This window comes from Sander vitreus, chromosome 20 (genome assembly GCF_031162955.1).
Source record: "Sander vitreus isolate 19-12246 chromosome 20, sanVit1, whole genome shotgun sequence".
NCBI lineage: Eukaryota > Metazoa > Chordata > Actinopteri > Perciformes > Percidae > Sander > Sander vitreus.
Genome location: NC_135874.1, coordinates 26110055 through 26131119, shown reverse-complemented (window position 1 = coordinate 26131119; position 21065 = coordinate 26110055). Strand labels below are relative to the sequence as shown.

The window sequence follows — 21065 nt, the reverse complement described above, 5'->3', positions numbered from 1 at the left end:
AACATCTACTGGCCAAATTGCCAGAAGTCCACAACAATATATCTCCAAAACACATTTTGTAATATTGATGAAATTTCATGATATTCAAGGAAAAACTTCATTTAAATTTAGATTGCCATGAAAGTTACTGAGAACATTCATGCTCTGAAGAGGATAAACCTTTTCCATTTTGGGCACTCTATGAGCTTTCTTGTAGTGGCACCCTCAAGCCAAAATGTCAGATGATTACCATAGAATCTTTACTGGCTGCATTCATGCTACCCAAATGATGAACCATTATAACAACCTCTTAACATTTCCTCTGACATCATCCTTGGGACAAATGTGACATTTGTATCCCTTCTACGGATAAAGGTCTAAGAAAAGCAAAATAAGCAGTGTATTATCATTGCGTCCAACACTTTCATATCCACAAAGATATAGTCTTGTCAACTGCAAACAGTTGATGTATAACAGTGTAGCTAAGTTGCTCTGAGGCACGTGTTTATCTATTCTTCCAGTGCTCTGTTGACAAAATGGAGGCGGTTGTGGCACAGGTGGTGGAGCGGTCGCGTACCAATCTGAAGGTTGGTGGTTCGATCCCTGGCCCTGCAGTCCCATGTTGAAGTGTCCTTGGGCAAGACACTGACCCCTGAATTGCTCCCGATGCTGCGCCATCAGTGTGTGAATGTGTGTGAATGTTTATCTGATGAGCAGGTGGCACCTTGTACAACAGCCCTGCTACCAGTGTATGAATGTGTGTGAATGGTGATTGGTTCCTGTACTATGTAAAAGCGCTTTGAGTAGTTGTTAAGACTAGAAAAGTGCTATATAAATACAATTAATTTACAAAACCCCACAATTATGGCTGGGTGAGAATTCAATATTTTTACTTATCATATTTGCCTTTAATCGTATTGCGACAAAATCCTCATTCTAGGTTGGGTTTTTTTGTAATTCACGTCAAAAAGTTACATTTCTACCACAGTCAATCACAGTCTGACATCTTCAATGACTGATCATTTATTTGTTGAAAATTCTTTATTTGTTTAATGGTGTCGCTAAAAAAAGAGTCATCCTCTGAGGATCAAGAATATCTGTATCAAATTCCATGGCAATCCATCCTATATTTGTTAGGGAATTTTACTCTCTGGTCCGACTGACCAACGGCTAAAATACTTAGGTTTAAAAGGGCAAGCTCATTTGAAACTGAAATGGTCTGATGGTACAGAGGCCCTGCTGAATAACCTTAAATTTACCTTGTCATTCTCTTGTATCGAATCCACTCCATTCCTGAAGTCGTCCTCACCCAGCAGGTCGAGTGGTTGGTCAGGTTGAGTCTCTGAAGCTGGTGCTGGCTGGAGAGCAGATACACTCAAAACTGAAGGCCAGCTCTGCATTTCAGTATCAGGTGGCTCTGTAAACATGGGCTCCTCTTTGTCAGGGTAGAACAGATCCATGGGTTCGATAGCGTCACCAACTACGTCCTCTGTGGGAGAATTTTGATCAAAGTCTGTATAAAACAAGTCCATTACTCTGGATACACTACCTGGTTCATAACACGAAATCTCTGTCGTACCGTTCAGTTTCGAGTTGACTGAATCTAATGTGTTCTGCTGTGTGGCAGCTGTTTCATTGTCAGAAAAGGTGTCCCCCAGTTTGTCCTCGTGTCCATCAGGTTGATCGGTTGAATCAATTTCCTGTTCGGTATTCACAGGTTGAGATTTAGCATCTGTAGAAGTCTGGGAAATCAGGTCCTTCTCAGTGTTACCTGTCTCAAAGTCGTGGTGAGGTGACTCACATTCCTGTTTGGCTTCACTTATTGCCATGTTATCTCCTGTGTCTGGCCCACTTATGTCATATGCATTTGATGATCTGCTGATGTCATGTTCAACCGAATGCCCACTTTCTATGTCCTTTATTTGTTCTGAAGCTGTTGGTTTAACATTTTCTGAAACCAGGCAGGAAGCAATCTCAACAGAGTTTTTGTCAACATTGTAATTGGAGTCACAGCCCAATTCATGTGGATTTTCAAGGCTGTGGACGTCTGTGTCAGTTCCCTCTGCCTGATGTACCTCATCATCCCCAGCATGATCTTGTCCATCTGGGTCACATGTCTCCTCTTCGTCCTGCTCTTCTGGCTCACTAGAAATAGAGATCAGAGGAATATTTATGCCCATGCTTGTGTCCAGACTTGTTTTCGAAGCTGTGTCTTGGTTGGTTGGATGCATGTTTGCTAAAGTCTCTGAGCTAAATCTTTCTTGAGCATCTGGGTAGTCTCTTAGAACTTCTTCACTTGCACCATCTTGGGTTTCTACAACCTCTTCACCCCTTTCATTTAAAACCCCTGACTCCCCTCTTGTCTGCTCTGACAAAGAATCTTTTTTCTGACATTCAGTTTCCACTTCAAACTCGTCAGAGTTATTACTCTCATTCTGACTTTCAGTTTGACCATTAATTTGTCCCTCATGGTCTTGTCCATCACCAGTAAAGTCCACAGCTTTCTTTAAACATTCCGGTTCTTTGTAAGTGCTCTCTTCAACACTGGTTTGCTTGAGTGGGGACTGGTTAGATTTACCAGTTTCAAAGGGATTTCCAACACCAGAGTTGGTCAGTTCTTCTGCATTACACAGTCCAAAAGAAGGTTCTTGCTCTCTGCTCTGACTTGTATCTATCTGTTTAGAGTCTACTTCTTTCGTAATGTGAGCTCTGCTATGATCAGGAACCTGTCCTAGTGCCATGTCCTGATTGTACTTCTCAAGGTTTGTCTCTTTCTCTTTCACTCCTTCCACTTGCTTTTCCTCAGAATGCCTTTGAATTCTCTCCTGGGTACTCTCCAATGAGCTCAATGAATACATCCCTTCATCAATATACGACTCAGTAATCGATAACTCATCGGGTGCTCGATCCTCTAAGGATAGGACAAATTCTTCATCAAGAGTAGTGACCTCCACGGGGGTGGCACGATACACATCCCAGGCTGTTCCACTGTCACACAAAGAACTGTCACTTCGGCTTTCACAAAACTTCTCTGATATCACCCCAAACTCGCTCTCCACCCAGGAGTCTGGCGAGCTGATTGCTGAGTCGCCAATTACTGACTCAGTGTTTACAGACTCAAGCAGTGATGAGCCTGTGGGCGACTGAGTGTCAGACAGTTGTGGGGAGTTAGAGGTTAAGTTGGTTAAGACCTCACTGGCGGATTCCTTGGGCTCTTCAACCACACTGCTGGAGAAGTCTTCCATGTGGGGGGAATCTGCTAAGAAGTCTTCACTGGACCACGAGCGAGGTGCAGCCGGCCTGAAGCGGGGTGACATGCTGCTCCTGTCCTCTGACACAGAGGAAATTAAGATTTTGGGTGGGGGCTGGGAACAGACCCTCTGGAACATGTAGGACCTCTCCTTCACTCGGCTTTGTTGAGTGCTATTCCTTAGGTGGTTGGAGTCACTGTTGCGGAAGTTGAGTCGGCCCATAGAGACACTTCGTTCAATCAGCTGGCAGGGCTCCTCCGGCTGAGAGAGAAACAAAGAAGTTGGCAAAAATCTATCCTTGCTCACAGTCAAAGATTAGTGTCTTGGTAAAATCTGACACATATCACCCATTCTCTGTAAGAAGGGATTCTTACCTCCTCTATGCCAGGGAAGTGCTCCAGGAACTGTGACACATAGGTCATGATGGATTGCTCATCTGGTGGATTGATGGTCACATCTGGGCATGGGCAGATAATGAACAATTACCACAGTTTCAATTTACATAAAGTCTTGCATGTTAATTAGGCTTTCTCTAACAGTTAAGACTAATACTTTATAGCATAAAAGTGCTGGCATGTTTATATGGACATGTCTGACTGAGTGTCTCTTCTATAATACTCTTGGCTGCTTACTCTGTAACATGGTTTTTGTTGCACCAATGCAAACCTTATAACCGGGCTAGAATGGCCTGGTTAAGCTAATATTCTAATTATAAGAAAACTGCTGAAGAGGTGTTGCTTATGGCTATGTTAAATAGGTCACTGTGGCATTGGGACCTCTTTCTCTTTTGGGATTTACCCTCAAGCAAGTAGCCTACTTGATAATGGGAAATACAGTGTTAACTTGTTACCCTCGGGCTCCAGTAGGCGTGGGATACCCAGGCTGAAGTGGGCTATCCTGAAGCTGTCCTCCAGATTCTCCTTGGCGGTCCTCAGCAGTGCCTTCCTCATGTCGACCAGGCTGGGGTCAATGGACTTAATGACAGCCAGGAAGGCCAGACCACTTGTCCAACTCTTCCCAAAGTCCTGCACTGCCACACTATACCTATGACAGGACATGTCCATTGGTCAGCGTCAGTCATGAAGGACCACCAAACAAACTGAGGCGGACTGAAAGATAACACCAATGGAGGCAGTAAATCATTGCTTGTCCCTTCTTACTGAATTGGTTAGGCACAGCTGCTAAGAAATTCTTAATTTTTTTTCGGACATCTAAGATTTAACAATAACAATCGTTATTGATAGTGGCAGACCACACTCACTTGCGTGTTCGCTTCTGAACCCACTGCAGCAGTTTCTTGATGGCCTTGCTGTGTTCTCGCATGGCTGTGGATGCTGACGGTCTCTCGTCTGATGGCGTACTGCAGTAGGACGTGTCAGAGTCAGAGCTGGTGGGGATGGACGATAGGCTGGAAGAGGAGGGGAACTGGCTCCTGATGTTCCCAGTGAGCTCCTTAATCTGGTAGGAGACAGAGAGTTGGAGTATATTACGTCCCCCCTGAGTTTACTCAGGCTTGAAGCACTGGGAAGAGCCAAATTTTACAGTTGTGGTCCCCAAATTCTGGAATGAGTTGCCTCTAAATGTTAGGCTGGCCCCTAAGCTGCATGCTTTTTAAATCCCGTCTTAAAACACACATTTATTCTCAGGCTTTTAAACACACTATGATAGTTGCCTTTCTACATAATTGTCATTTTGTCTTTAAACTGGTCTTTGTGTTTTTACTGTCTTTCTATGTATTTGTTACCTTTGATTGTACAGCTCTTTGGTCAACTGTTGTTTTTATAAATACATTTGGATTGGATATTCCCCTTTGGCCGATGAAACAGTTGACTAAACAGCTGTTGAGTATCAAATTCATCCATGTCTCTCCGGCAGGTTATTTTTTATTAAGTCTTTTATGCTGAAACTTTCTACTGAACGTGTGGGATTGTAAGGTGTTCATGAAACTATCCCAGGTATAAAGTAGAGTCTGTTCTGGTTTAAGATTCTGTGGAAAGACCACAAAAAGTTAAAAGGCCCATTCAGTAACAGGATTACCATGACAACTATGACACGTTTGCCGTGTTCTGCAGATGACCAAGAGTGTCAAAGCCCTTAAAATACTCAGATGATCTGTTCAGTGCTGAATCTGTTGTTGGATCTTATGGAATTCAAAGATCAGTTACTGGTCATGGTTAGTCCTACTCAGCCTGTGAAAACAGTCTTGTGATGTTTTCTGTGGCTCCGGAGGAGCTTTCTAAAGTCTGAAAAAATAACCGTGATGAAGAATACAAATTTATAACTGAAAGCCTGCATAACAAACGTGTGTGGCAAACCAGTTGGCCAAACTTATGTAGTTTCTCTGGCGTGTTATCATGCAAGATCTTTATATCTTTGCACATCAAGTGGTTAAGTCTAAAAATAGTTGCACTGCTCATATCTGCTCTTTGTTCCAGTGAACTTTTTATCCTCCAACTCTAAATAGTTAGGCATTATTTATACTATCAACATTCTCATAGTTTTATAATTTAGTTGTACAGCATTATTTATATTTATATCCATGTTGCCATATATTCACAAGTGTTACAAAGCTCATAGTGTTGACTGCCAAAAGCCCCCACATTGGGAGATGATGTCACCGCTTTACTCCTTCGTGTATTTTTGTGTCTTTGTTCCAAATACTTATGTGGAAATGACAAAAAAACTTGAAACCTAAAAGCGCATTTACACATTTACTGGAAGCAAACACTTTTACCGTGATTGATGGAGAAACAAGACCACTCAAGAAAATTGAATTGAATATAAAAAAGTTATATAGATGCCTCCACGTAACCAGAAACCTGAACAGATGCCAGAGTCTTATAATGCTGCATTTCCACTGCATGGTACGGCACGGCTCTACTTAACCTCGGTCGAGGTTCCAAGCAAGCTGAGCCGATGCCAGAAGGTAATTGGTCAGAGAGAACCGTCACTAGCGCAGCACGGGACATCTTGCACAAACCCGCCATTTTTAAAAAGCTAAGCTACTGTCATTAGCACCTGCAATTTCTTTTTTCATTCGCCCAAGGTTTTAAAAAAAATGGCAGCCCACAAAACCTCGGCGTACAACTGACAAAGTGCAGACATTGTTGCCGATGAGCTGAGAACTCTGCCTAGACTGTAAGTGAAAGAGTAAATGGCGGAGCTGAAGTTAAACTTAGGGAACTGCTGAATTGTTGGGGTTAAAGCTTTAGTGCGTAACTTTTTGATGTTAATGAACGTCCGTTACATTCAAGCCATTGCCAAATGAGTTGCTACAAAGCTAATCAAGACTATCCGCTCCACACAACTCTCTCTGGATTTCTCAGTATGGCTATGTTCAGAAGATTGTGTCGTCCGGCAACTTTTGCGTTCAGAAAATCGAGCGAAGATAATGACTTCTTCTGAAGAGTCCATCATGTTTTTTTAATCCTCCGTGACCTCCTTGGCTACTAGCAACTGTGTGGAGGAGGGGTGGGGGTGGTGCGCAATCACAGAAGGCTTGTATTATGTGGACGCGCCGACAGTGTTGTTGTCATTACTTAGAATTCCTCATGGGGGCGACAGAAACTACACACTACAGCTTTAAGTGATAAAGGCAAGGCTTACAGCTATTTTACTTTTGTGTTAGTTCTAACTGGGATGATTTTATCAGGACACTGGTAAATGTAACCAACAGTTCTTCTGTGCAGACCAAAGACCAAACTTCTGTAAAAGGCCATTAAAGAAGATGTGTATCTTGAACATTGATAGCATTCATCCCAGCTCGGACCTGGCAGTGTAGACAGCTTTATTGAGTTGAATGCCACCAGAATGAGCACACAGTCTGTGTGAACTGCAGAGATAATTGTTTCCTCATGGTGTCTGTCCAAGGCATTGAACCGCAGTCTGGATTACATAAACTACCCAGAAAGCCGCACTTCGACGGACCTTTGTGAATGGAAAGTCCAAAGACAGTGAAGTAGACACTTTGTTCTTACGCTTGACCTAATTTTGAGAGAAAAGAGAGGCAAAGGAAAGGTTGGGAAATGGAAACTCAAGGCACAGATGAGAGTGGACGAAGCCGTTTTTAAATGGAAGGATAGAACAAAAATATTGGTAGTGTTGTAGCCATATACGCTGATTCATATCAGTTCATCAATTCATGGTAAAAACAAGATGATTTGTATAAAAAAAATATTTAATTTTGAAATTATGATAACTGATTTTTGGACTTCAAATTTGGAAATGTATAAAATAACTTAAAATAATCCTGGAAAATGGTAACCTCCCTTCCTCCTACTAATTAGGTCATTCTCAGGTATAATGAGCCGGTTAGTGCTTTTTGGCGTTTGAGTAAGAGTCGGACTGGAACAGATTGGTGACCACACTGTGAGCAGTTATTAGTTGAAAATCCTAAATTTATTTTATGTTCTGTTGAAAGTCAAATCAAGTCAACATTATTGTCAATTCTGCAATATGTGCCAGAAACATACAGAGCAATTGAAAATACATTTCTCGCCGACCCACGGTGCAATGTCAACCCACGGAGAATTCATTTTTTGACGTAATAAATCTTTGCGCAAAACGTAAAGATCTCTGCAAGTGCCTTTTTCCCCCCCCTACAAACGAGTCACAACTCTCCTCCGAAAGGCGTCAATGGAAAAAGAAAATGAGTGAAGGAGTCGCCATAACAGGCAGAGAAATTGAGATTACCTGGAAGAAGAGGATGATATTCCAGATGAGTCCCAAGATGATGGACGAATTTCCATCTGCGACGTCGGCTGCATCGATACTGACCAGCTTTACCTGGGGACACACGTACGTATGTGCTAACAGTCAATCAATACAGTAATCAGGAGGTAGACATGTCTTCTTGCTACCTGTTATGGTACTCACGTTTCTCTCCTCCAGGAAAGACAGGACCTTGGCGATGTTGTTGAGTCTGAAAATGCGATGGGAGGACTTCTTGAAACGATGGAGCTGGATAATTATTCAGAATGAGAAAAGTATTATTAAATAGTATACAAACTGCCAACGACACAACTACTCCTAAAGAGCCCCTATTGTGCTTGATTGATATAGATAAGCGCCAAAAAAAGCTACAAAAACGGCAACAAAAAAGCGCCAAAAAAGGCGACAAATACAGTGACAAAAACCGTATATTTATAAATGTGTAGTTTTTTGTGAATGTAATAGATAGATACTATATACAGTACACAAACATTTTACTCCAAATGGAGCTTTCTCTCCCACAGACAGCACTTTTTCTCAACTGCCTGAAACGTCTCAACCACATTCCTGTTTGAAATTCTTCAATTGGTGATGTCACTGAGTGAGAAAGCCAGCCCATTTTATTTATTTATTTTTTTTTAAATCTGTGCTGCCCATTGGTGCTGCCTGAGAAAGCCAGTGGCTTGTTTTAATTTAGTTGACCAATCACAGCAGGGTGGGCCAGCTGACCAATCAGAGCAGACTGGGCTTTTCAGGAAGGCGGGCCAAGAGCTCAGACAAAAGCTGGGATCGAAACCATTCCCTATCACAGAAATAGTGCACTACATAGTGTGTTCGCCATTTTGTAGTGGTGTTCGAATTCTCCGCGGTTAACTTCATTCACTATATAGTCCGCTATAAAATACCAAAAATGCACTGCTAATTTGAGTATACATGCGATGTACCCTACATTTTACTCCTGTATACCACAATGCACAAAGAAGCAGAAGTCACCGCGAAAACTGAAAAGGAAAAATGAAGCAGACCAGATCATTTCTAAACAGTGGAAATGCAACATGCAACATATATAATATACAACATTGTACTCGCCTCCTGGGTGCTCGCTTCGTTTCAGGGACATATTAGAAATATTTTAGTTTCAGTTTGTCTACATGACGCTGGGTGCGCCCGCCTTGTCACACAAACAATGGGCACATCTCCTGACGCAAGACACACACAATGTGTTTTCAGTGTAGTGTCTAGGGTTGGGTACGCAACCGGTAGGAATCGGACCGAATTAGAACTTTGAACTCTGTCGCTCCGAAACGGACGTAAAAATATCACACTTTCTCTGTAGTCTACTGTTAGCTAGCTAGCTAGCTACCGTAAATGTAGGCTACTTTTAAAATGCCATATTTTCCCTCTGGGCTCACCAAAACGGATGTAAAAGCATATTAACCATTCACTGCACGTGATCGCTAGTAAACATATTACACTTACAAGAATCGGAATCTTTTAAAAGTACCGGTTCGGCATTGGAATCGTAAAAATCCAAATGGTATCCAACCCTAGTAGTGTCTGAAATCTCGTTTGGTCGTTCCCTACATAGTTCACTATTTAATAAACACTACATAGAGAATAGTGAGTGAGTGAATGAGGGAGCTGTTTCGAACATAGCTAGAGTGTTTCAGACAGAGGAGCTGCAGCAATGGGCAGTATGAGAAACATAATATGTTTTTTGAACATCGACACACAACACTGTACAGTTACACGTGTGAAATTAACTGGCACTAAAAACAAAGTGTGAGAGTCTGACCAGCTTGCAGCCGGAGAGCTCCTCCAGCAAGGCCATGAGGATGTGTCCATCCTGTATGTCCTGGAAGAGATCATGCACCTCAATGGGCGGGTCACACTGAAAACAAGAAGGGGAGAGAGAGAGAGAGAGAGAGAGAGAGAGAGAGAGAGAGAGAGAGAGAGGAGAATTTGAACTGCAACAATTAGTCAACTAATCGATTAGTAGATTAACAAAAACAACTATTTTGATAATTGAAGCATGGTTTAAGTGATTTCTTTAAGCAAAAATGTAAAATATTGGCGGTTTCTAGCTTCTTTAATGTGAGAATTTGAGATGCTTTTTTTTCGGCATGAATGATGAATTAATAATTGCAGCCCTAGTGAGAATATAAGGTATTTTAGAGAAAAAGATACCATGTCAAGGGTTTTATTTTATTTTTTTAAGTTTTTGACCCCATTTACACTTTATGTCTTCGACATAGAAAGATGCAATCCCAAAAAACCTGTGAATGCAACCAAGAGGTGTTCAAGAGAAATGGCACAATTAGGGGTGTAACGATACATCTATCTTGATCGATATATCAATTCAATCCTCAATGGTCCAATTTATCGGAAGTTAGAGTGAAAATATCGATCGGCATCTTTAAGATGCGCCTTTATTTTTGAAATTCCCACTTTATATTTGTTGTTTTCATTCAAAAGAGTAGTTTGTTTTTAATCGTATCGGTCGCAGGCCTCTGAATTGAATCAAATCGAAATGTATCTTGGCAGCCTTGATATCAGCAAATATCGTATTGTTCAAGGAATCGATATAATATCATATCGTGATAAAACGTGTGATTTACACCCCTAGGCACAATCAGTGTTAAAATTTCGCAAACACACCAGAGCTTTAAAGCTGTAGTGTGTAGTTTCTGTCGCCCCTATGAGGTATTCTAAGTAATGAAAACAACACTGTCGGCGCGTCCACATGATACAAGCCTTCTGTGATCGTGCAGCACCCACACCCCTCCTCCACGCAGTTCCTAGTAGCCAAGGAGGACACGGAGGATTAAAACATTAAAACATGATGGACTCTTTAGAAGAGGTCATTATCTTCACTCGAGTGTCTGCGCGCGAAAGTCGCCGGACGCCACAATCTTCTGAACGTAGTCATACTGAGAAATACAGAGAGAATTGTGTGGAGCTGATAGTTCATTAATATCAAAAAGTTACACACTAAAGCTTCAATTCCAACACATTGGATGGCACTGAACACCTCCGACCAGCACCTGTCGGATTCCAATAACCACCACAGAAAAATCAACACAAACCCACTGCTGTACGCTTTCAGCAACACTAAAGGAATATGGATATGTTTGTACTGTGAAATGTGGGTGAAATCTTGACACTGAACTAAACTATGCAGAATTATCTTCTATCTAAAATCAGTCAGTAACCCACAGCATACACTGCCTGAGCCAACATTTATCCCTGTTCCCACAACACACAAGTCATTTCTAACTGAGGCATGCCAACTTGTCTGAACACGGTGAATGGGTGAACTAGCAGGATTGGGGGGGGTGAAGTGACTGGAACTTTCCAAGATGACAGAAGACAAATGTATGATTGTTAATTAGTGGGTCAGATATTTGATGCGGGGCCAAACAGTGAGTAAGAGAAGAGAGGCTCATTGTGTGAGAGAAAACAAAAGATGTGATCAGACACTCAGACTCTGAGGACAGACGGGAAAGACAGGCTCAGGAGTGAAACCACAGAGTTTCCATAGAAAAACATCGTGCCAGTGTAAACACAACGATGTAAGCCTCTGCTGGAGTTGGCTGTGTCTAAATGTACAGGTGTACTGGAACTATGGCAGGCAGCGAAACCATTACTTTCATTTAGAGCTTAGATTGGGTCCAAAAACTCAAGCCCGACCCTACCCGAGCCGGTGCACGTTGTGTCCGAGCCCGGCCCGGCCCGACACATTAACTGGAATTATGAGCCCGAGCCCGATTTAAACCAGACAATTTTTTAATATGTGGGCCGTTATAACTGACGTTCTCAACTACAATTCCGAGTTGTTACTTGTTAACGTTGTTAACTTCTCGTCGCATTTTAATCTCGTCACACCTCTAGTTCATATGATGGTCATTTATTTACTTCGAAGTTATCAATCACATTTGTGTATTTACTTTTGTGTCCCCTTTGGGCCTCTAATACCGCCCTACTTTCTTGCCCCTTTCATTGACAGGATTCTCATCGGTGTCTTCGGAGCATTGCTCCTGTATTTGGCCCAAAGCTCCCAGCAGCAGAGGAGGGGCCCCTCATCCACCCCAGCAAGAGTTACATACAGCAGCTAACCGTGTGGTTTGGGGAGGAAAACGTCCACCTTGGGCAAGCGTGACCTGTAATATCACCACTGTTCTCCCAGATGAACACTGTACAGTCTAATGAAACTTTAATATAGTGCACAGGCAGTTCAACACAACCACATGTATAATTCATAGAGTGAGATGGAGAGACTGCATCTGTTTTATGTAGTGTCTCAGCCACAGTGTAAAACACATACAGTGGGCATGGTGGGGTCAATCTTATGAAGGTAAATATGGTGCAAATAAATGCTTGTAGACTTGATGTGAGCACACAAAAATCTGAACTTGTATGTGACAGGTTTTACTTGTATAAAATATTCACACACCTGAATGTGAAGTCACAGAAAACATTTTCACAAATGTGTAGATTGATAATCACATAAATACCAGGCAAACTTGTAATGCAACATTTACTCATTTTGTTGTTTTTTTCTTCATTTTCCAGTACAAAGGCCCTGACACACCCGGCGTCGACCAAAGTCAGGCCGTTGGTTATATAATTGATTTAAAAGAGAGCATGTTTTGAGTTTAAAAAGATATTTCTCTCCCATTTTAAATGCAATAATGTTTACACCAATAATTCATAAAGCAAGAGGGTTAACAAATATAAATATACAATAATAGAATACATTTTAAGTCATATTGTTATTCCAAAAGTGGGTGTTTCGTTTTGGGCGAAGTATTCTTCGTATTGTTTTTACCTTTATTTATTCATTCAGGGAAGGTTCACTTAGAGGAAGCCTCTCTTTTGCAGCAACACCCTGATCACATTCATACCTGGAAGCTGCCCAGTACAACCACAGTCTGAGCAGCTCCACTGGAGCGGTTGAGGTTAAGGGCCTTGCTCAAGGGCACCTCAGTGGTGGTAATGAGGGAGCGCTGCTCTTTCACTTTCCCCACCCAGATTTTATCCTGTCGGTCTGGGGATTGAACCGCAACCTCCCGGTCACAAGATCGCTTCTCTAACCTTTAGGCCACCACTGCCCCTGTATTCTACAAGCTCTCGCATTTTGCACCATATTTACCTCCATACAATCTCAGTTTCGTGATACGGTCTGTGGGGAAGATGGAGCTGGCCTGGGATTTGGGGTGGAGTGGCTATAAAAGAAGCTGTCTTGTTCCACCCAGGTTGTAAACAAAAGCTCAGGGAGCAGTTCTGTAATAACTGAGTGTGGAATCCATGATTACGGTGTCTCCGCTTTGTGTATTTTCTGCAGCCACCATTTCGTAAAGCTATCAACAAACCTTTTCTAAATGTAGGTTGATCCATCGGGTGAAGGTCCTCTTCTGAACCAGCTCTCTTTCAACTGCAACACAGAAAGAGAAGATTTCAGTCATCAGGAAACTGAAGCCAAACCCACAGAGACAGTCTGAAGAAGCCCCCGCTCGCCAAAAGCATATCACCAGACACACACACACAGACACACACACTCTCACTCTGTTATCTAACACCATGTTTCACACTCACAGATTAAAATATCCTGACAGAAAATTCCAGTTTCAGACATAAGTGATGATTTGGAGGACAACTAAAGAATTGAGACTACTCAACACTGTATTTGATATATCTGACTTTAAACATTTAAGGGCCTGTACATCCACAATAGTGTTTCCACTTATTCTGGCTGGTTGGACCTCTACATGCAACTAGGGCTGTCGCAATCATGGATAGTCGGTTTTGTGTGTAGTGTCAGTGCTTGATAGCATCACGTATCACGATTATTTTTTGAGCATTTCAGGCATTTCATTTACAGGACAGCTGAAAACGGGAAAGGGGAGAGAGAGGGTTAGGACATTCGGCAAAAGGCTGCAATTGAACTGCGGCCGCTGCGATAAGGACTGAGCCTCTGTACATGGGGCGCAGGCTTAACCAGGTGGGCTACCAGGGCGCCCCAGCATAACACATCCTTATTATTGATGATGGACCCACCGGTGAGCGTGATAGGAGTGAGAGAAGTTGATTTGAAGAAGAAGAAGAGAAGAAGTCCGATCTTGGAGCCACACTGACTGCTGCTCAGACTGCTTTGACTTAAATCAGAATGAACGACCAGACGGTTCGCGGTTTGATGCTTCTTGCGTTTAGCGTGGCCAGGGTTGCGGACGGCGCGGTGCGGACGGCGCGCATGGTCGCCGTGAACCATCTGGTCGTTCATATGGATTGCTGTCAAAGCGGTCTGAGCAGCGTCAAAGCGGTCTGAGCAGCGTGAGAGCGGCTCAAATATCAGACTTATGCCAATCATTGTAACATAGTCTATGCGACTGCGTCCATGTTGTTACAAAATCTTGGAGGTGCACAGGTCGGTGCTCAGACCCTCGCACACAGTCGCCCAGGCCACGTTTGCGTCATATCACTGTCTGCAGTGCCTTGACAGTACCTGAACGCAAGAACCATGAAAGATGTTTTATGGATAGAAATCCGATCTTGGAGCCGCTCTGACTGCTGCTCAGACTGCTTTGACTGAAATAAGTAGGAACGACCAGAGTGTTTCATGCTTCTTTCTCTCCTGTAGCCAATCATTGCACTGCACTGTTAGAAAATCTTGGAGGTGCGTGTGCTCGGCGATAAGACCCTCCGCGCACGGCTGCCCGGGACGCGTTTGCGTCATATCGCCGTCGCCAACGCGCCGACCTTGCTGAACGCAAGAAGCATGAAATCTGCTCAGTCCACACTGACTCTGCAGCACCAGAGTACAGAAAGCAGACATATGGGGGGTAAGGGGGGGGGGGCAACTAGAGAGAGTGGGAGGAAATCTGGAAAGGTTACCATGGTAGCAAAGTCAGCCATTATTTATCTTTATGTCCAGGATGGTTCACTGGAGGCAGTGGGGCTAACTCTGCATTATGCACACCAAGGGTAACGAGAGCTTTGGCAGCTGTAATGATATTGATTGTTTCTCCCCCCAGAGGAATCATGACTGCTTCACTGAGGCCTGATGGAGGGGAAGACAGCAAAAAACACAGACAGTGGAGAAGAAAACACTTTCATTATGGGGGGGGCGGTCAGGCTGCAGTCCATATTGGCCTTTTAGCTGTAGAGCAGTGGCATGTGGAGGACCCTGCCACTTATTTGTTAATGTGCCCCATCAATGGAAGAGCAGTCTGTCCTGCCTAGTGCTTACTCCCAGGGGAACGCCTCAAATGCAGAGAATTCCTCCCACTGTTCGCACACAATGCTAGAGCTGGGTTGGTATTCAAGAGGCGTAGCTGAGTCTTTAATGCAGGGGTCTTTTTTATTCAGAGAAGACACAGGGAGGGGGTGGAGGAGGAAGGGAAGGTGGGAGGTAACAGAAGAGAAAGACAAGATGAGGAGACAACGGGGGAGAAGTGCGAGACAGAGCCTGAAGGCAGATTGAGCAAGATGAGAGATGAAATGAGGAGCATGTTCAACAACAATATTCAAACAACCATCGCTACAAACTAAAGGAACTATAGGATAAGCAATTGTTGGCATTAGGTATCCACTGATGCAAGCTCTAATAGTCCAGAGTGTGACACAGCCAAATGATTAAATGGCATGGCTTCAATCATACACACTTATTGTTTAACCCATGCCAATTGATCAAGCTTTCAAGTAGGGCTGCGCAATTAATGGAATTCTGATCGTGATTTAGATTTCGGCTCCGAACTATCACCAAAAAAAACAATATAAATCGAGAAAAACTATTATTTTGCACATTACATTTTGACGGTAAAGTCCTGGTTTGTCTTGTGTTCTGAAGGGGAATTCAATTAAGATAATTATTTACAGTTCAAGTTTTCACTGTTTCACTGTTTTTTTTAAATTCAATGAATAAATAAAAACATCCTTCCAGAAGCCAGTGAGTAATTGTGTTAAAAAATTGTGATTTTTATATTGACCAAAATGAATGTTAATATTCTGATTTTTTTTTCCCCATAATGGAGCAGCCTTGAACTTTCAATCGTACGTATCTGAAAATGAATCCATCTTTGACTAATGGCAACGAGTTCACCACCATTTAAAATGGAAAGTCAGTGTGCACAACACAAACTAAAAATACCAACCACACTATCACAAAGAAACCATAAAAGTGTAATTAGAATTAGAAATAGGCCTGGCAAACACAATTCCTTTTAAGGATTCGGGTTCTTCTGAGTCACTCACTAAACTGATCCGGGTTGTGCGAGTCACTTGAGTCAGTATTGTATGCTACATCCAAGGCGAGCTTTTGATTTGGATAAAATGCCATGTTTTCATTTTTAATCTTTTAATTTTATTTGGAAAATGACATGAAATTATATTTTGAAACTATAAAACTTTTGAAACTGACAAATAAGAAAGCCATCCGGACTCTGAACATTCACAATGACTTACAACCTCTTTAATGTAAATTCCATGCGCCCCTTTTTCATGTATGTATTTATGTATGCATTTAATGTTTTCAATGTGTATGTGTATCTGTACTTGAATAATAAAGTTTTTTGAAGACAAAAAAAAAAACATGAGTTGTCGGCAAGGTGAGCTTACGGACTGTCTGCTCGCCCCAATTGCATTTTAACATACTACATTTATACACCAAATTAACCTACAGTAGGCCTAGCTAGGCTACGTGCAGAACGTTGTATGTTATTTCAGAAGTGAAAGAATGGCTTTTGTTGTTGATTTGCTTTACCCTGAGCTCGAGGAGAGCCCTCACTCGCTCGTCTGAATCAGATCCACTCACATAGCCGGCTGATTCGCGCAAGAACTCATGAATCACCCGACAACTCATGAATCACCCGACAACTCATGAATCACCCGACAACTCATGAATCACCCGACAACTCATGAATCACCCGACAACTCACGAGCCCTCGTTGACTCTTGAGTTCTCGAGTGACTCCCATGGTCTGCGAGCTTCCGGCTCTGAGTCTGCGGGTCGGGACTGTCTCTCTGCTCACTCAGGCTCTTGAGTTGACTTGTGGAGTTGCTGTTGCCTACGAAATTGTAAGTTATAAAGATGGCTAGAATAGTAGTAGCTAATGTTGCAAGAGGTTTGTGTGTGGCGCTGTTATCATTTTAGATTGAATTGTAGTAGGACTCAACTGAACCGGGTTAATGATACTAGAGACTCGCGATTCAGGTCTAATTAGAATGCCTTTATTGTCATTGCGTGTTCACATACAAGGACATTTTCCTGTCTCTCATAAAAGAAAAACTGTTCCCATTCACACATTACGATACATAAATAACTGTTAAAAAAGGTAAAAATACCTCTACAGCCCTGCTACAGGCCTTAGAACAGACACGGCCAAAGTCCGGCAGTAGCTTCCTTCTTAAAACTTATTTATGGTCCGCCAGTAGTCTCAAACAAAATTAATAAATCATAGTTCAAGTTGCGATTTCTCTCTTTACCTCAGGGTGGCAGCACCTTGAATCATGAATGTTCACAGCCAGACATCAGCCCAAATCTAAGGGGGTGTCCAGGGGCATGCTCCATTTACGGTAGCTATATGCACTATTTTTCAAGCCACTTGATTAAAGAATGCCTAACAATCTGTACATCATTTGGGAAAAACATGATAGTTGCCAAGGAAAAGAATCATCCTGTAGAGACTACATCCTGTTTTGTATCAAATTGTTCTCCAACTGTCTTCATCGTTCTGAAACCTGAACTCAACACATGTTGATGATGACCTATTTTCATTCCTGTCAACTTAAAAAGAGGCACAAATTGATTGTCACTGTTAATAATGTACAGTAGGTAGGGTAGGATTTTTAGAGAGACATAGGGGAAATGACATAGAGTTGAAGTTATTTTAAAAACCCTCAAAGATTCGGGGCTTTTGAAAAAAAAACATTCTAGGCTGGAGCCCCAGAAGCCGCCGCCTCGCTCCGCCCCTGTTCACAGCCCATTTTAAAGGAAATTCAGACATGTTTATCAACCAAAGTATTGGTCAATGGGAAAGTTTGAGCTGATGGTGGTGCACGACGAAAGGACAATGAGTCATTAGAATCATCAGGGACTATCCTCTGTAGGATTAGGTATCATTGGAAATGTATTAATGCAAACGCACCTGAGTTTACATACCGTATGCTGCATTCTGGGGTGGGGAGGTATCTTGTTTTTTTTCCTAACTAAACAAAAAGCCAATACTACAGGTTGGTAGAAATTGAGGTATGACTGGCTAGAACAGCATACCCTCTATCAGACCCGAACAGGCAACCAACAGTGAAGTTACTACATGAAATGACTATTCTCTTGGCCACTTGCATAAAATAAATCACCAGAGCTTACAATATGGCTCATTCGTAAGGATACACTTCGAGGTTTTCCAAGCGAGTCCGGATACGGTGACATTATTTTTCATAAAAATGTCAAACACTCTGAAGCCACATGATACAGTCCTTCCCTAACAGAAACCAGAGCTCCGCTTTGGATAATATACCTGGAAAAATGACATCATTACTTTTACTAGGCACATAATAGGCCTCTTTTAAAGTTATGAACAGTTTTATTTTACAAGTCTGACTCTGTGTGTTTCCCCGCGGTGACTAATTACGTAATTACTCACGAAACCATATTACGTTGTTAACGTAATATGGAAAATGGCAGCTCTGCAAAAAAGCGAATAAAGCACTTTTAATGTGCTGCAGTGGATCTGTGATCCTCATTTGTTAAGCGAGACATATAGAAAAAAAGCCTGTAAAAGGGGGGTGTTAGCTTTACTGTTTGATGATTTATTCTGAGGCCCAGCAACACGATGATCCCTCTGTTTGTACTGCCTTTTTAGTTTGGTCCTTGTATAAATGTGTGTGTAAGCATGTATGTGCCACATGGCCAAAATCTTCGATCCTGATATAAGTAATTGAATATCTCGATAATGATATGTATCACGATGTAGCATGTTTTATGCTAATCCTATAAATAAATTGTCTATATGATATAACCACATGGTAAAGCCTATATTTGTATATTCAAAACTCATGTTAGCAAAACAGCACCTCCATGGTTCGCTCCAGCTTTGCTCCCACGTGCAAGGATCAGAAGTTAAAGCATCATCCAAGTGACGTAAATATAGCTGTAATGCAGTTTTTTTCGACATTGCGATAGAACAATATCAAAAAATATATACGATCGACATTTTTATATCGTTTTGACAATTTATATCGCCATATTGCCCAGCCCTACGGTATGTGCCACTGTATACTAAATGAGATGTATTATGTATGCTAAGTGAAATTCTAACATTCATCACTTTGCCTTGATTTTATAGTTTTATACACATTATGCCGACCCTTAAAACCGAACGACTTTTCAAGCGATTCCGCAGTCGCAGACAAATTTCCAATATGGGAATGAAATCCTTAGAGTCTTGCTAGAGGTGGGCGCGCTCCCGTCGTCTCAATCGTTTGGTGTAAGGTGTAGGGTTGCAAAATTCCGGGAATTTTCAAAGTTGGAAACTTTCCATGGGAATTAACAGGAATAATTGGGAATTATTGGGAATAAACTGAATATTTTTTAATATTGCTCGTTATACTACTGTTAGTCTATAACTAATATCTAACTTAAATGTACTTGAAAAAAAATCGCACATGCAGTAATCAGCATAGGCTGATTACTGCATGCGTGCAAAACTGCATGCTGCATACGTGCAAAACATTTAGTTTTTAAAATACGGGAGGTTTTTTTTTGGGGGGGGGAGGGGGGGGGGTAATACATAACCCATTGCTATTAACCTATGTGTGTTAATTGTATAGCCCACTTGTTGTTGATAGGCTGGAAACAATAGACAGCGCTGATGGTTAGCTTAGCACACATAGAACCATAACCATAGTAAATCAAAGGCAGCATGCTAGCTACCTTTATATGTTACGCTAAAGGTCAATGGTTTGGGCTACTACTTAGCCTATTGCAGGGATATTGAGGCCACGCCCACTGCACAGATCATTTCTACAATCCAACATTTTACAGCTGATTGATGCTGATTGAAGATAGCATTTGAGCCCAAGGACTAATTCCCAGAATTTCCATGAATTCCCATGAATTCCCGTTTATTCCTGGTAATTCCCATGAAAGTTTCGAAATTGGAACGTTTCCAAAATTCCCCAGCTAAACTTTCCATGGAAAGTTTCCGGAAATGTACTGGAAAATTTCTGCCCCTTTGCAACCCTAGTAAGGTGGTCATAAAACTCAGTCCAAGTCAGTCATTTTCCCATCTGGACGTTGCAACAAAATCAATGTTTTTATATTATTGTAAGTTTTAAGTCTTGGTAGTAAAGTTAAATCATGTGAACACTGTCAACAACCAATGGGTGCGCTCCCTCGAGCACCAAACAGTAGGCAGCAAACGGCTAGAGCCAGTGTTGTTCTATGGCGCCGCGTTAAGCTAAACGCTAAAGAGGGAAAGTTTTCAACTCTTCTGAAGAGCGTCATCCAACCGGAGTTTTACCGACGGATAAACGCGGACCTCCGGGTACTGCCACCATTCATCAGAAATGGCAGAAAATCGGCAATCTTTTCCTTAAAGTTACCAGCTGAAGCTAGCGGTTGCTAGCTAGCTTGGTTAAAATTTCTGAACAAATCTAGTTGTATGGTCACACATCTTACAATGTGTGACACTGCAAGATCCCTAGTCTTTACATATTATGACAGTCTTTGACGTAAGATGTGAGATGGTTGTCTTTAGATGCGAGATGGTGTCAGACAATAGTCTTCGCAAGTCTGTTCAAAGTCTTCTAGTGTGTGGTAGGCATTAGCCTACTGTTCGAATGTCCAGCTAAGGGATAATTACTCTACACATTCTTATATCAAAGGAAACAGCATCAGTCCACATAGACCCTTTGGAGGGGCCCGAGCCCGTGGTTGGGAACTGTTTGACTAAACTACTGAATATAGTGCAAGTACTGTAGAATTACTGCTCTGAAGTTGAATGCCTTGCCAACCGGTCAAATTGCAGTTGCTCGATGGTGTTTTTAGCCCCCAACGTAGAGACTTCAAGGCAGCGCTGCGACCGTTAACTTCAAGGTACCTAACCCTAACCATAACCCAAACCTAAC

General features: G+C 42.1%; 1 protein-coding gene across 1 annotated transcript in view; it reads right to left on the bottom strand.

Moving 5' to 3' along the window:
• Positions 1 to 21065, bottom strand: part of clmna (calmin a) — a 43824-nt gene that overhangs the window by 6071 nt on the left and 16688 nt on the right. Inside the window, exons 2-9 of the mRNA XM_078277117.1 lie at positions 13313 to 13374; positions 9736 to 9831; positions 8106 to 8189; positions 7923 to 8015; positions 4492 to 4688; positions 4081 to 4274; positions 3605 to 3687; positions 1239 to 3491 (exon numbers count right to left, since the gene is read on the bottom strand). Of these exons, the coding sequence (XP_078133243.1) occupies positions 1239 to 3491; positions 3605 to 3687; positions 4081 to 4274; positions 4492 to 4688; positions 7923 to 8015; positions 8106 to 8189; positions 9736 to 9831; positions 13313 to 13374 (3062 nt within the window). The remainder of the gene's footprint in view (positions 1 to 1238; positions 3492 to 3604; positions 3688 to 4080; positions 4275 to 4491; positions 4689 to 7922; positions 8016 to 8105; positions 8190 to 9735; positions 9832 to 13312; positions 13375 to 21065) is intronic.